The sequence below is a fragment of the Natrix helvetica genome (assembly GCF_964273705.1).
Source record: "Natrix helvetica genome assembly, chromosome: 1".
Classification (NCBI taxonomy): domain Eukaryota; kingdom Metazoa; phylum Chordata; class Lepidosauria; order Squamata; family Natricidae; genus Natrix; species Natrix helvetica.
The window spans coordinates 18,855,370-18,871,077 of NC_138548.1; the positions used below are offsets into that span (position 1 = coordinate 18,855,370).

General features: G+C 42.9%; 1 protein-coding gene across 1 annotated transcript in view; it reads left to right on the forward strand.

Annotated features, from left to right (window-relative positions):
• The first annotated feature begins 3,855 nt into the window (after window positions 1-3,855).
• MED16 (mediator complex subunit 16) overlaps window positions 3,856-15,708 on the forward strand; it is a 34,907-nt gene continuing 23,054 nt past the window's right edge. Inside the window, exons 1-6 of the mRNA XM_081958500.1 lie at window positions 3,856-4,103; window positions 5,985-6,054; window positions 7,444-7,615; window positions 10,793-10,900; window positions 12,775-12,944; window positions 14,238-14,669. Of these exons, the coding sequence (XP_081814626.1) occupies window positions 7,480-7,615; window positions 10,793-10,900; window positions 12,775-12,944; window positions 14,238-14,669 (846 nt within the window). The 5' untranslated portion in view covers window positions 3,856-4,103; window positions 5,985-6,054; window positions 7,444-7,479. The remainder of the gene's footprint in view (window positions 4,104-5,984; window positions 6,055-7,443; window positions 7,616-10,792; window positions 10,901-12,774; window positions 12,945-14,237; window positions 14,670-15,708) is intronic.

Genomic DNA, 15,708 nt, shown 5'->3' on the forward strand with positions numbered 1-15,708 from the left:
TCTGACAAATGGCAGTCCAATCTCTTCTTGAAAGCCTCAAGTGATGAAGCTCCCAGAACTTCCGAAGGCAACTTCTGTTCCATTGGTTGATTGTTCTGTCAGAAAGTTCCTCCTTGTTTTCTAGGTTGAATCTCTCCTTGGTCGGTTTCCATCCATTATTCCTTGTCTGGCCTTCAGAACAGCAGCAGCTGGGTATTTGAAAGGCTGTATGTGCTGGCAGATAGGTTACACTTCACAGCTTTTTCTTTTGCTATATTCAGCACTTTTTCCAAAGTGTTTTTTTGGGGGGGAGGGGGGGGGAATCAGGAATGCACGAGAAAAATAGTATCCATTGAAGAAAAGAAATAAAAGGGGAAGAGGGGCGGGGCGGAGATAAGCATATATAAGCATGACTTTATTTGCATAGGTGCCTCCCATCATGCACTAGGGGAACTCCATAAAGCCTGTCATTTTTAAAATTAATTAAAAATAGGCGTAGATTCATTGTTTGGAAAGCAATACACTAGAATGGGAAGAAATATTTGGAATATGATATACAGAAAGAAAAAAACCTGATCCTAGTTATGGCACTAATCACCATAACTTCAGAAAAACTGGAGGAATAACCTTTAAATACTTCCTAAGGCAAGCTGTAGTTTGTGCTCGCTTCGGCAGCACATATACTAAAATTGGAACGATACAGAGAAGATTAGCATGGCCCCTGCGCAAGGATGACACGCAAATTCGTGAAGCGTTCCATATTTTGCAACTACAACAGACCTCTCTCTGCAGCCTCATTTGCCTACCCTATAATACTTTTTTACAAAAATCACAAGGGGTGAATCCAAATGGGTTACAGATACAGATTAACAGAGGTGGAAGGAACTTTGTAAGTCATCTAAGTCCAACCCCCTCCCCAAGCAGGAGACACTACACCATTTCTGATAGACCTGAGAAGCATTTGGAAAAAATCGCTGTTTGGTTCATGAAATTTTTGGGTATTAATTTTTTAGAACAGTAAAAAGGCATTGAAAAAGTGAATAAATTTGGTTGGAGGTATTACCCAACAATGGGTTTAGATTGCACCATTAAGTTGGTTTCAAAAACTATCCTTTGTTTAAATGAAAGAAATTGCCCCTCCTTCATTTTATGTGCATTTTAATGTCGCTGTATTATTATGGCTATATTTTGTCTATGACTGATATCTAATTTTTAAATGTACACCTAGAATCTGTTTAGAAATTTGTTTATTTAGCATATGGCAGAAATATTAAAAAGCGCATCCCAATTGCATTCTCAATGAGCTAATATGAAACTATTCAAGATAGTCCTCGGCTTACAACAATTTGCTTAGTGACCAAAATTATAATGGCACTGAAAGAGGTGACATGACCATTTTTCACACTTACAACCATTGCAGCACGGTCATGGGTTCAAAATTTGGACGCATGGCAACTGACTCATATTTATGACGGTTGCAGTGTCCTGGGTCAAAGGATCACCTTTTGTGACTTTCTGACAAGCACAGTCAATGGATAAAGCCAGATTCACTTAATGACTGTAATACTAACTTAACAACTGCAGCGATTCACTTACCAACAATGGCAAGAAAGGTCACAAAATGGGGCAAAATTCCCTTAAACACTGTCTTCCTTAGCAACAAGGTTTGGCCTCAACTGTGGTTTGTAAGTCGAGGGCTACCTGTATTCTGTTTACAAATCCAAAGGTAGGCTATTTATACAGTGAATACACGATGGAGTTGCATATAAAAAGTCTCTGGGGGTTTCCCTGATTTGCACTCAAAAGGCCACTGTTTATTTAGAAATGAGGTAAAGTTTCTAAGATTGAAAAATATAATTGTAATGTAGGAAGTTAGCACCCGCCCCTCTCCTAAAAAAATGAAATATCCTGGGAAATATTGAAAAGGCAGAATATTATATTTCCCTGGATCAGAAATGGAGAGACATGTTTTTAGACAGGAAGCAAACTCACTCTTAATAATCCCCACCTTTGTCAATGGGCCATTACAAAAGCCTGGGCCAGTCTATTCTACACAACAAAGATCTCCCCCTTCAGCTCCCCGGTGATGGGATTAAGGCATGATAGTATTAGCCCTTTACTCATCTCTTCACAAGGCACTTGGGAAGAAGCAATGTCCAACCAAACTTGAATTCAAGACAGTCTACAGATATGCCCCTGCATGGTCCCATGGGAGTCTGACAACCAATCAGAATACAAGTTCAGGTTCAAAAGTCCAGAGATGGCATAAATCCAGGGACTTTCAGCATCTCACTCTCTTTTTCTTCTTCACCCAACATCTGGAAGCATGTGATTTCCCCCTTTTCTGTTCAGGAGCTCAAACCATGTGATCCTGTCCACCATTAAACCATCTTTCCAAGCAGCCTCCATGTTTCCAGTGTCCTTTTCCCCACTTGGAACTGAACCCAGAAGGACATTTCTTCCAACAGTAATATTACTAACTAGCTGGATACCTGTTTGATCAGGCTGTGCGGGAGAAATTGGCTCAGTGGTGGTTGGTGATTGAAACATATAAAGGAATATCGCTCCCACCGCCTTGAGTCCGGAAGCAGTTCCATAACTGGAAGATATAGACATTTTTTTTTTTGCTTTTTTTATTCTTTATTGGCCAAGTGTGATTGGACACACAAGGAATTTGTTTCCGATGCATAAGCTCTCAGTGTACATACAAGCAATAAAGTGTTAAATCATAAATCATAAGATTACATCCATAGGAGCAGGTAATAGGAAAGATGAGAAGGATATAAAAGGTAATACAGCCCTACTACGTAGTTAGATATCCTTAGGCATCCTTAGATCTGGGAACTGAGCTGGAGAAGCTTCCTGGATGAGAAGCAAAACATCTTCAAGGAAAAATGAAGTCGAGTGCCTTTTTTTTAAAAAGCACCTTTGGGTCTTCATGTCTAGTTGTTTTGGTAACCAATGTCCTTTAGCGGCATCCTGAGGGGAGAAATTGAAACAGTTTATGTCCGGGATATGAAGGGTCTGTGGATATTTCTCCATAAATTAGCAAAACTGCATCACATCTGAAGTTTTAAAAATTAAAATATATTTAAAACTGTTGGAATAAAATAATTGTTATCACACCATCATTATGCTTATTATAAGTACCATTACGGTGAATATTTCCTGGACCTTTTTGTCCTATAACAAACATAGGAAAGATTCTCCTACTTGGAAGATGTAATCTTAACTCTGTTTAGGACAGAAATAAAAATTATAATCACATATATATTTATATAAATTATAGCATTCGTATTATATTTACCATGTTTTTAAAAGGCTCCTATTGCATTAATAAAGCATAATCATAACAGAAGCTCCATTCTCTGTGACGTTCAGAGATGAAAGAGTAACAAACGTTTTCTATAAATGCATCTATCAAGGCTGAGCCATAAAGAGGCTGGGTAGAAAAGAAATTTACAGAGGAGAGACTAAGAACTGATTGATTGCAAATAAATTGTTATTTTGGAGCAAAGCAAAATATGGAACGCTTCACGAATTTGCGTGTCATCCTTGCGCAGGGGCCATGCTAATCTTCTCTGTATCGTTCCAATTTTAGTATATGTGCTGCCGAAGCGAGCACAAATGTAACTCTGCCTTGTACGGTATATAAAGGTTTTTGTCACTGTAATTGTTCAGTTATGGTGAGATAATGTAACTTTATAACTATGTCTGTTATTTTTTACATCCATATAGGATCTTTATAGCCCTCTGTTTTTTTAAATAGTTGTATTAAAATAAATAAAAAACGTTTTCAATATATTATCTTATTTCTCTTTCTTCGGGGTGCATGATGGGAAGGGACGTATGCAAATACACACCCCTTGGATATCATCGCGGAAGGTTTGGGTAGGAATTAAGCTCAGAGGTGCTCATCCTTATTAAGAACCCCGAAGACAAACGGGGATTTGAGTTTTCGCAGCAAAAGAGGCTTGGGAAGATTAAATTTTTCTCTGGGGTGAACTTTTAAAAGATTTTATTTCACTTTATTTCACATGAATATCAGGCACTTCATTAGACAACGTTAAAGAGAAAAAGCCCATGTTTTGGCGCATGCGCATGGGGGCTGGACCGCATGGATGGTTGAGGTAAGTAGGGGGATATGGGAGAGTTCATTTGGGAAGAACGGGAGGGGGGGCAGCAGAAGCAAGAAAGAATGTTAAAAAATCTCGACATTTTAAAGCTACTCTCGGAGGATATTTTTGCTGCAGAGCTTGTACTTCCAGAGTAATTTCCTCCCTTGCATCGTTTGTTGAGGCATTAATCTTTTAAAGCCATTACACTGGATACACAGCAGTGATAACCTGTTTTGGTAGATTGTGGGATGCTTTGAATTCAATACAACTTGAATTTAGCAAGCATTTGACAAGGGTGCTAGTTTTTACAGGCATACCTCGACTTAGTGACCGCTTAAAGTTACAATGGCACTGAAAAAAATGACTGATGACCGTTTTTTCAAAGTGCCTTTCCAGCGTCCCCATGTGATCATGTGATCCAAATCCTGATGCTTGGCAACTGGTCCATATTTATGACCGTTGATGTGTCCCAAGGTCATGGGATTCCCCTCCTGTGACCTTCTGACAAGCAAAGTCAATGGGGAAGCCGGAGTCACTTAACAACCGTGTTACTAACTTATCAGCTGCAGCGATTCACTAACAACCATGGTAACAAAGTCATAAAAGGGGACAAAATACACTTAACAAATGTCTCACTTAACAAATTTGGGGCTCAGTTGTAGTCGTAAGTCGAGATCTACTTGTACTGGCAACTTAAATCAATGTGTGATCTATTAAGGGAAAAACACAGATGCCTTCAAAACCATATTCAAAGATTGATTGATTGATTATGCACCATCAAGCCACTGTTGAGTCTAACTGACCATCACAGAATGGACAGAATAGTCATTATGTTTTAAAAATCAAATTGGGATAAACCTGGAATGATAAGGCATTCAATGGGGAGCTACAAGTTTGTTCCTGGAACTGGTACCCATTAACATTTTCATGAATGACTTGAGTGAACGGAAGTAGGGAAGACCTGTCATGTTTAGGACCATCATATCTAGGCTGCAAACATCTAGACTGGTGTTTCTCAAATCTAGTGACATTGAAATCTGTGAACTTCAAATCCCAGAATTCCCCAGTTGTGAGATAGTGGGTACCTGGTTTAGTAGCGGTGCATCTGAAAAGATTTTTGGAATTGTCACTGATCTTAAATTGAATATGCTTCAGCAGTACAACATAGTTGAAAAAAGGGGGGAAATGGAGTTTTGGGCTGCATTGATAGAAGTACAGGTCCCAAATTATAGGAAAAGCCGTTTCCATGATATACTGCATAACTCAGATGCCACCTTGAGTGTTTGGTTCCAAGCATCCCCTTTTTAAAAACCCAGGGAGATTGTCAACATTGTAAAAAGTGCAGGTATAATTAGGGAATTGGAAACAAGGCCTTCATGAGGAGAGATTGAGGAAATCCGATATATTTAACTGGGAGAAGAGACAGTTAAGGAGAAGAGACTAAGGAAGGGAAATGATAGTACTTTTTAAGTACTTGGAGGAAAGTTACAATGACAAAGATCAAGATCTTTTCTCACTCTCCCCACTATTAGGGACACAAAATACTGGAAGAACTTCCTAACAGGAAGCACATTTTGACAACTAAAGCCAGAGACATGGTGGGAACTTGTCATGAGATGTGTTCAGGCAAAAGGCTAAGCAGGGAGTGCTTTAATTTGATGCTAGGGCTAGTTTTGATTGCCTAATTAGCCCCTTCTGACACTTGTTGGTATGAACATTTAGGGCTAAAACATATACCTGGTTGTGATGAATGCCTTTTAAAACCATTCATGGTATTCAAATCAAATGGCAACAAGGATGAAAAGTAACAATAGAAGAAAATATTTGTAGGTCAGGGTGGATGTGTGGAATCTTTGGTGCTCTCTGAGCCTGGATGTTTTCTTACAGATGTTGGATGTAATGAAATGACTGCGGCAAACAACCAAACTCAAGAAGGCACCAAGAACTCCAAAGAGAAGTAAGATTCATTTGACCAATATCTACAGCTACCTGACATATTATTATGTTGCATGAACATAAGATCTCATAGCACTGTGAATCTACGGCACATGTGCCACAGGTGGCACGCAGAGCCCTCTCTGCGGACACGCGAGTCATTGCCCTAGCTCAGCTCCACCACACATGTGTGTGTGCCACTGGCCAGCTAGTTTTGAGTCTCTGCCATACATGCGTGGGGGCGGTGGGCGTGCACAGGGGGTCATGCATGCATGGGGGGCAGGACACATGCAGGGGAAGATGCATGCATGTGCGGGGGGAGCATGGAGAGTTGTGCATGCATGCGCAGGGGGCACACGGGGGTTGCACCCACATGCATGAGGGGCAGGGCACATGGGGGGATCGTGCATGCATTGCATTATGGGTTCTTGCATGTGGGTGCGCACTGTCACACAGGCACACGCTTTTGGCACACAGCAACTAAAAGGTTGGACATCGCTGGCATAGCACTTCCCGATGGCTACAGATTTCAAAAGCCTTAAAAAATAACAGTAGCCTGCCTGAGTAGCACTATTTTTTCCCATCATTGTTTCAGTCAATCCAACTGGTCCATCAAATTGATTTGAAACCTTACATTCCTTTTAAAATTCACTTAAGGTTCCTGGGGTTTAAAAGATGAGATAACGGGTTGTTTTCAACTTTTTCAGCTACATCTACCATTAGAGCCATCCAGATGTGATCCAGCAATTCAGAGGTGTCTTTCGGGGTGGGGCGGGGGTGGGGCTTGAGAGGGAAGGCAGGTATTGGAGGCAAATCACGCGAGTGTTGGGAGGGACATCATTTTGGCTCCTTTTGGATGTGCACCATTGTTTCACATGCACGTATGAAAAGATGGAGCTTGCATAGTGACGGCTGGATGATGCTTTTCTCCTTTTGACAAAAGCAGAGGGGTTTGTGGCTGCCTTTGTAAACGTATCTGGATAATTTTTTTAAAAAAAGAGGTAAATGGAGGCAAAGTTAAAAAGAGGGAAATGTAACTTTGGTTCACGTACAGGTCTTTGATTTAGAAAGAAACTGAATTAATCATTCCAATTGATCGTACTTGGAAAAAAGTCCAACACTCTACCAGCGAGACACGATTTGAATTGTGGTGGGCATCTGATGGAATTAATACAGTGAAGAGTGGGGAAATGCCTGCTGTCTTGTCTGTGTGTTGATGTTCCTTCTTCTGCCTTGCAGACACTTACTGCTTCCCCTTACCTTTTGTCCAAACTTTGGACAAAATATTGCAAGCAGCATATTTTAAGAAGTGAAGCCGGGGATGGCTGCTGTGATTCCCTTTGGTTTATCAGCTGGTATTTTGTCTTCTTTGTAATGGTTACGGCAGCTTCCAGTTGCAATTTTCTTCTAGGTAGCAGCTCCCGTCTATTAAACTGAGGAAGACACGATGGATCTGGCATATATCTGTGAGTGGGAGAAGCGCCCAAAGAGCAACCATTGCCCATCCATTCCACTGGTCTGTGCCTGGTCTTGTCGCAACTTGATTGCTTTCACCACGGATCTCAAAAATGAGGAGGAAAAAGGTATTTCCGACTATGTTGCCTTCTTTGCCATTGACATTACTCTTACTGCATCCCAGAATACGAGGATAGCTACTGAAATAGTTTTAAGATTTTAATATTATTTTAAGATTTTAACCAGTTTGGTCTAATATTTAAAGGAACCAAGCTAGAAACCAGGAGACTGTGACATCCTTACGTGTGAAAAATGACTGGATGACTTTGGGCTAATCACCAGGAGGTTGGGAGTTGTAGTCCCACTTTCGGCATGAAAGCCAGCTGGGTGACTTTGTGCCGGTCACTCTCTCAGCCCAACCAGGGGTGGGATTGAAAAAGTTTAGCAACCAGGTCTCTCCCTGGTTGCTGGGTGGGTGTGGCCAAGGGGACGTGGCCTAGTTGGCTTCCTGCACCACGGTGGCGGTGTGTATGTGTGTGTTCGCCCTCCCCAGGCTCCAGAGGTATTCCCTGAACCTCCAGGAGGGCAAAAACAGAATCCCTCAGGCTCCAGAGGAGATGGACCCGTTTCCCGACTTCTGGAACTTCCGGGAGGCCCGTTTTTCACCCTCCCGGAGCCTCTATGTGGGCCCTACACTTACCTGCCGTCCAAAACGGGCCGCGTGGGGACTCCTGGGTGGGGCAGGGTGGGTGGGGGTGAGCTGCTCCTTGTAACTACCGTTTCGGCATACCAGATTAAAATTAACATCAAACTGGCTGAATCGCACCCCTGAGCCCAACCCACCTCACAGGGGTTGTTGTTGTAGGGAAGCGAGGAGGAGGAGGAGGAGGAAGTATTGTAGGCCTCCTTGAGTTATTTATAAAAAACTAAAGGTGGGATATAAATAAATAAATGTTGCTCACAAACAGGAGGAAGGTCTAGTCCAGTGTTTCTCAAACTTGGCGACTTTAAGTCCTGTGGACTTCAACTCCCAGAATCCCCCAGCCAGCTATGCTGGGAGTTGAAGTCCACAGGACTTAAAGTCGCCAAGTTTGGGAAACACTGGTCTAGTCAGTATGTTCTTTGATTTATTTATAAAAATAATAAAGGCAGGGTATAAATAGATAAGAGAATACGAAGAAATGGATAATCTTGTACCAAACATAGGGTTCTGCCCCAGTGGTGGGATTCATTTTTTTTAGCTACTGGTTCTGGGGGCATGGTGTGGCTTGGTGGGCATGGCAGGGAAAAGTTACTGCAATATTCCCATTCCCTCCCGATCAGCTGGGAGGCAGAGAATAGATGGGGGCGGGGCCAGTCAGAGGCGGTATTTACCAGTTCTCTGAACTACTCAAAATTTCCGCTACTGGTTCTCCAGAACTGGTCAGAACCTGCTGGATACCACCTCAGCTCATTAAATAGCCTCAATCTGATAATGGTGAATTTATTGTATTTTCTTGGCTTTCGCAGAGAATTGGGCTGATTACATAAATTCATGGATGGCTCAGTGAAGCCTCCAGAGGCAATTTGCTCTTGAATCCTAGATGGGCAACAGACCATAGTTGTTCATTATGATAGTTATCATAAAAGGTTTTGGTGCTGACGTCAAAGATTCAGGCTCCGGGCAGATCTTCGTATTATTTTGAACAGAGATTCACCTCGACTTATGACCACAATTGAGCCCAATTTTTCTGCTGTTAAATGATAAATTTGTTAATTGTTAATGTTGAAATTGACTTTTATCCCATTTTATGACATTTCTTAACACAGTAGTTACAGTAAGTGAATCACTGAAGTTGTTAAGTTAATAACCCAAATGGGTTAAATGAGCCTGGATTCCCCATTGACTTTGCTTGTCGGAAGATCCCAAAAGGGGATCACATCAGAGGTGAGATTCATTTACCTTCCCTACCAGTTTGCAAATGTGAGCACGCCCTCGTCTGCACATGTGCACCGCCTTCTGTGCATGCGCAGTGCTCGCTCATTATGTTGGGGCGGAGCCTCTCGCAGCCGCTGCTACCAGTTCACCCGAACCGGAGAGAACCGATTAAATACCACCTCTGGATCACATTACTCCAGGACACTGTAACCGTTATAAATACGAACCAGTTGCCAAGCATCGGAATACTTGGCAACCATTTAAATATGAGCCAGCCGTGTGCAGCAGCTGCCAAAAAAGCCAACAGAGTTCTAGGCTGCATAAACAAAGTGATAGAATGAAGATCACGTGAAGTGTTAATAACACTTTATAATGCCTTGGTTAGGCCACACTTGGAATACTGCATTCAGTTTTGGTCGCCACTATGTAGAAAAGATGTGGAGACTCTAGAAAGAGTGCAGAGAAGAGCAACAAAGATGGAGGCTAAAACATATGAAGAACGGTTGCAGTAACTGGGTATGGCTAGTTTAATGAAGAGAAGGACTAGGGGAGACATGATAGCAGTGTTTCAATATCTCGGGCTGCCACAAAGAAGGAGTCAAGCTATTCTCCAAAGCACCCGAGGGTAGAACAAGAAGCAATGGGTGGAAACTAATCAAGGAGAGAAGCAACTTAGAACTGAGGAGAAATTTCCTGACAGTTAGAACAATTAATCAGTGGAACAGCTTGCCTCCAAAAGTTGTGAATGCCCCAACACTGGAAGTCTTTAAGAAGATGTTGGATAGCCATTTGTCTGAAATGATATAGGGTTTCCTGCCTAAGCAGGGGGTTGGACTAGAAGACCTCCAAGGTCCCTTCCAACTCTGCTATTGTATTGTATTGTACCTGATCTCCAAGCAGCTGCAGTGTTAATTCTAAATAATATTTTCTCTCCTACTACTTTCTCATCCATCTGTCAGGTTGCAAGTAATACACCCATAGCAAACAAAACTCCGAGGCAAGTAGATTCTTCAAAGAATAGTTTTATTGGGTATATCATATTGGCACAGTTCTGGTGAAAATCGACTCTGAAGGTTCTCACAGTTGTCACCGAATTAAAAGTAAAACTTTTCCCCCTTCCCCAAACAATAAGTCACATGGTCCAATCAAGGTGGCTTCCGGTTGCCTGATAATGTCACTCCTCCTCTCTCTGACCAGGTGTGAGAATGTCCTTGGTTCCCAGGAGAAAGTATTTTGTTTTGGCTACAAACTCCAGCTATCTCTATTCCCCTTTCACTATCCCTCAGCTCCAATGTGGAAACATTGAAGCTTCAAAATGGCTTTGGTCAGGTCAGCTTCAGGGTTGACACGATCTATGTCTCATTTTTTCTTTCATTTCCTTCCTCAGACCTCACACACATGATCCACATCCTTGACACAGAACACCCGTGGGACGTCCACTCCATCAATTCTGGACACATTGAAATAATCACCTGCTTGGAATGGGATCAGTCAGGTAAAGAAGGACAAACTGTAGCTTGGCGCACCTGTTTGACCCGAAGACCTTGAGTTCATTTCGTGGCACTTGCAAATAAAAAAGTGTTTCCACCCCTGGGCTGCCTGGGAAAATCTTAAGTTTTTCCAGAAACACCTGAAAGTGTCAGGATGAGTTGATGAAATTGATATTAAAGATCCATTTCTTCAGGCTGGTACTTTCCAGATTTATTGGAGAGAGTGCGGGATGGGGAAGGATGTTGTCAAGGCTCCAACTAACAAACCCAAGATTTGGCTTCTTTATTTATTTATTTATTTATTTGATTTTATTTCTAGACCGCCCCCTCTCCCCGAAGGGACTCGGGGCGGTGTACAGGTACCAAATTAAAAACCATACAAATAATCATAAATATAGTTCTTCTCAGAGGTCCTCTTTATTGAGTACATCATATCAGCACAGTGGAATGGAAAACCAATTCCAAATCTTTCCCACAGTTTCAGCATAATAAAACTAGGAAATAACCCCATTCCCAAGTGTCATAGGTCATGTTGGCCAATTGGGTTATTTGGCGGGCTCTTCAGGCACTCCTTCCGCGTCCTTATCGGTTGCCGGTAGAGATGACCTTGGTTCTCAGAAGAAAGCTCTTTGTTGTGCCTAGTAATGCATTCCAACCTCCTTCCCCCCTTTCCCTTCTGTGTGGCAACTGAGGAACAGAAAGATGGCCGTAGCCAGGTTCAGTTCACAATTGATAGGTGGTTTATATTATTAGATGCCCAGCTGACCTTAACTGATTCCAGAAGCTATTTCAATGAGAAACCACCAGCAAACTTCACGGATGTAGACTATTCACAAAATGTCCTAAAAGAAAGCATGGACAAATCATGTATGTGCTTGTTGCCAAGGCGATCCCAGGGCTATGAGCATGAAATTGACCTTGATGAAGGAATACAAGGATCATTAAGAGATTATAAATGACAATTCAATCCTGGGAGGGAGAAGAGGACGTGAGAAAGAGACTCAAAGTAACCCTACCCTACTGTTTGGTATAAGACAGGGGTGTCCAAACTTGGGAACTTTAAGACTTGTGGACTTCAACTCCCAGAATTCTGGGAGTTGAAGTCCACAAGTCTTAAAGTTCCCAAGTTTGGACACCCCTGGTATAAGAGGATGCAAAGAAACTGGAAGCCTTTCTGTCATTATAACCCATGATGATATAACCTAAAATAACATTTCACTAACCCTTGTGTTGTCTCTTTCATGATATCCCCTAAATCAAAAATTTCATGAAGGAAACTTTATCTTTAAGACAACATTCAAATAGGTGAGATCAGTTGCTGTATTTTTCGGAGTATAAGCACCTTTTTCCCTCAAAAAAGAGGGTGAAAATCTGGGTGCGTCATACACTGAATACAGCATTTTTTTTGCCTCCCGAAACCCCACCCCATTTGCAAAAATGGCCGCGCATAGCTTTTAGGAGGCTTCCAGAATGCTCCCGGGGGCTGGGGAGGGCAAAAATGAGTGAAAAATGGGCCATTTTTGGCTCGTTTTCCCCCCCGCCCAGCCCTCAGAAGCCCTCAATAAGCCTCCTAAAGACTATACATACCCTTTTTTTGACAAAAAAAATGGGCTGTTTCTTTCTCATTTTGGCCCCCATAGCCCCCAGGAGCACTCTACAAGCCTCCTAAAGTCTATGCATATCCTTTTTTTGATGAAAAACGGGCCGTTTTGGGGAGGTCTGCAGAGTGCAAAAACTTTTTTTTTAATTTGCCTCTTTAAAATCTTGGTGCGTCTTATACTCCGAAAAATACGGTAATTCCATTTTACTCCCAGAGAGTGGACCTGTCCTTCCCTTGATTTGTATTCTGACTTCATTTTTCCCCCCCCTTTGGCTGCAGGATCCAGACTTCTCTCTGCTGACGCTGATGGGCAGGTCAAATGTTGGAGCATGATGGACCACCTGGCCAACAGCTGGGAGAGCGAGGTGGGCAGTGAAGTGGAAGGAGACCCAGTAGTGGCACTTTCCTGGCTGCACAATGGGGTGAAACTAGCTTTGCACGTGGAGAAGGTAAGTAGGTTAATTAAGGGTTGCTATTCTGCAGGTAGTCCTCATCTTATATCCATTCGTTCAGTGACCGTTCAAAGTTCTGGGTCTCATGACTCGGGTGCCTGGCTTGTGATTGCAGTGAGCTACAATCACTTGATTGTGTTAGGAAGACCTAGGCTTCCCCAAAAAGCACAAGGCAGAGCCCTTGTTCCAACAAAATCCCTTTTATTAAATGAATGTGAATTCCTCTGATTCACATTCAGCAAAGGCCTGGCAAACAGCCTTTCAAAGGAATATTTATGACTGCCGACCTTATCTATCTTGGAAAGCTGCCATGTGAATATTTTCCAAATCAGGTGCTGTGCAAGGAAAGACTTGGCACAGAGTCTCTGAGATTCACGGACAGATCTTCACACTCTTGAAACGAATCTTTCGCTCCTCTTTTATGTCCTATGGGAGGGGCCAATCACCTTCCACCTATGACTTTATTCCCAAATCTACGGTGATTTCTGAGTTGTTCTTTTCTTCTGGCAGCTCTGCGCATGCGCACACTGGAAGCAGGCTCCAGCTGTTCCTCTGCCTCACTGCTGTCTAGCTCCATAGGCACCTGATCACTGCCAGATGGCTTTGGCCCCATCTCTGCCTCTGATGCAGAGCCTTCATCTGAGCCTTCCCCAACCCCCAGGTGTCAACTTGTAAAGCGTTTCCATGACTACTATCAAGTCGACATAGAAAAGGGAGTAGAATTCCATGCATACCTTTGGCCAGAGTCAGGTCTCATATTCCTATAGCTAGTTTATGAAATGCGCATGTTCATAGCCATCCGTAACATCTTGTTGGTGAATGTGATTTATGACACAGACAGAAGGGAGGGGATACAGGGAGTAAAGTTCAAATACAATTAAGCAGAAATCAGTTTCGGCTCCACAGAAGAACATGCCAAAATGTTGATCCTAATAAATGAATGGATTTCTTTTGAACTTTGTCTCGAGGCTCATAAATTAATTAGGTCATCCTTTGGAAACTTCACACCAGGACTGGCCCATGCTCATCCCCAACATTCTCACTGTCCGGCTCTGTTGCCAACTCCGCTAGTGGGCCACAACAGATTGCCATTTGCAACCTTCTCTGTAGCTTCCTGCAAACAAAGTCAATGCTGCAACGGTTGTGTGAAAAATGACACAAGTCACATTTTTCAGTGCCATTGTATCTTTGAACGGTCACTTAAACGAATGGTTGTCAGTTAAGGACTACCTATAATATTCTTGATAATCAACTCTCTCCTAAATATCTTCTGTTTCCTTCTGCCCTTAGTCTGGAGCATCCAATTTTGGTGAGAAATTCTCCCGGGTCAAATTCTCCCCGTCGTTGACCCTCTTTGGGGGGAAACCTATGGAGGGCTGGATCGCAGTTACCATCAGTGGGCTGGTGACCGTCTCACTGCTGAAGCCCAACGGACAAGTTCTGACCTCCACGGAGAGCCTCTGCCGCCTGCGCTGCCGAGTGGCCTTGGCTGATATTGCTTTCACCGGTGGAGGCAACATTGTGGTGGCCACGTCAGATGGCAGCAGTGCCTCTCCAGTCCAGTTCTACAAAGTCTGCGTCAGTGTGGTGAACGAGAAGTGTAAGATTGACACCGAGATCCTCCCCTCCTTGTTCATGCGCTGCACCACAGACCCAGCTCGGAAAGACAAATATCCTGCAATCACCCACTTGAAATTTCTAGCTCGGGACATGTCTGAACAGGTGAGTTCCTTGGGGCTTCCTTCTCCAGTCCTAGCTGCCTCTTCCTTCTTGCTACTTGGCCATATCTAGATTAGTCAATTGAAGATAGATCAGATAGTAAAGAATCTGGAGAACCCAATGCAGAAACACGGTGTCAACTTCTAAAGCGTTGCCATGACTATTATCAGGCTGGCATGGAGGGGGGAAATTCCATGCATGCCTTCAGCCGGAGTCGGATCTCATGTCTACAGCCGAGTTGGAGAATATGAGTTATGACGCAGGACAGAAGGGAGGGGATACAGGGGTAAAGTTCAAACGCAATCAAGCGAAAGCAGTTTTGGCTCCACAGGAGTTCGCGCCAGAATGTCGATCCTAATAAAGGATTGGATTTCTTTTGAACTTTGTCTCGAGGCTCTTAAATTAATTAGGTTGTCTTCTGGGAACGTGGAACACATGGAAGGAGTGGATCTTGTTAGTCCACAGAGTTGGTCCACGTGGAAGGACGTGATAGCAGTCTTGCACTTACTAGTAATCCTTGTCCTATGACAGTTACTGTATTTTTCAGACTATAAGATGTACCAGTGTATAAGATGGACCAAGATTTCAAAGAGGTAAATAAGAAAAAAAAGTTTTTGCCCCCAGGAGCACTCTGCAGGCTTCAGCAGGGCTGGGGGAAGGCAAAAACGCCCCCGTTTTTCGCAAAAATGGGATATGCGGGTGGGGCTTCCGGAGGCCAAAAATGGCTGTATTCGGTGTATAAGACGCACCAACATTTCCACACTCCTTTAGGGGGGAAAAGGTGCATCTTATACTCCCAAAAATATGTTACTTAGCGATTGTCCCAAAGGTCCTTTTTCAAGAGGCAATTGGACTTTGTTTTTTCCTTGAAGACATTTTACTTCTCAACCAAGAACTGAAGAAACTCCTTGGATGAGAAGTGAAACCTCTTCAAGGAAAAGCCATGGTTGTCCCAAGCATCTTTGGGACAATCATGACCTGGATGCCTGAGAATCTCCATAGGTATTTGCTTAGCGATTGTTCAAAATTGCAACGCACCTCC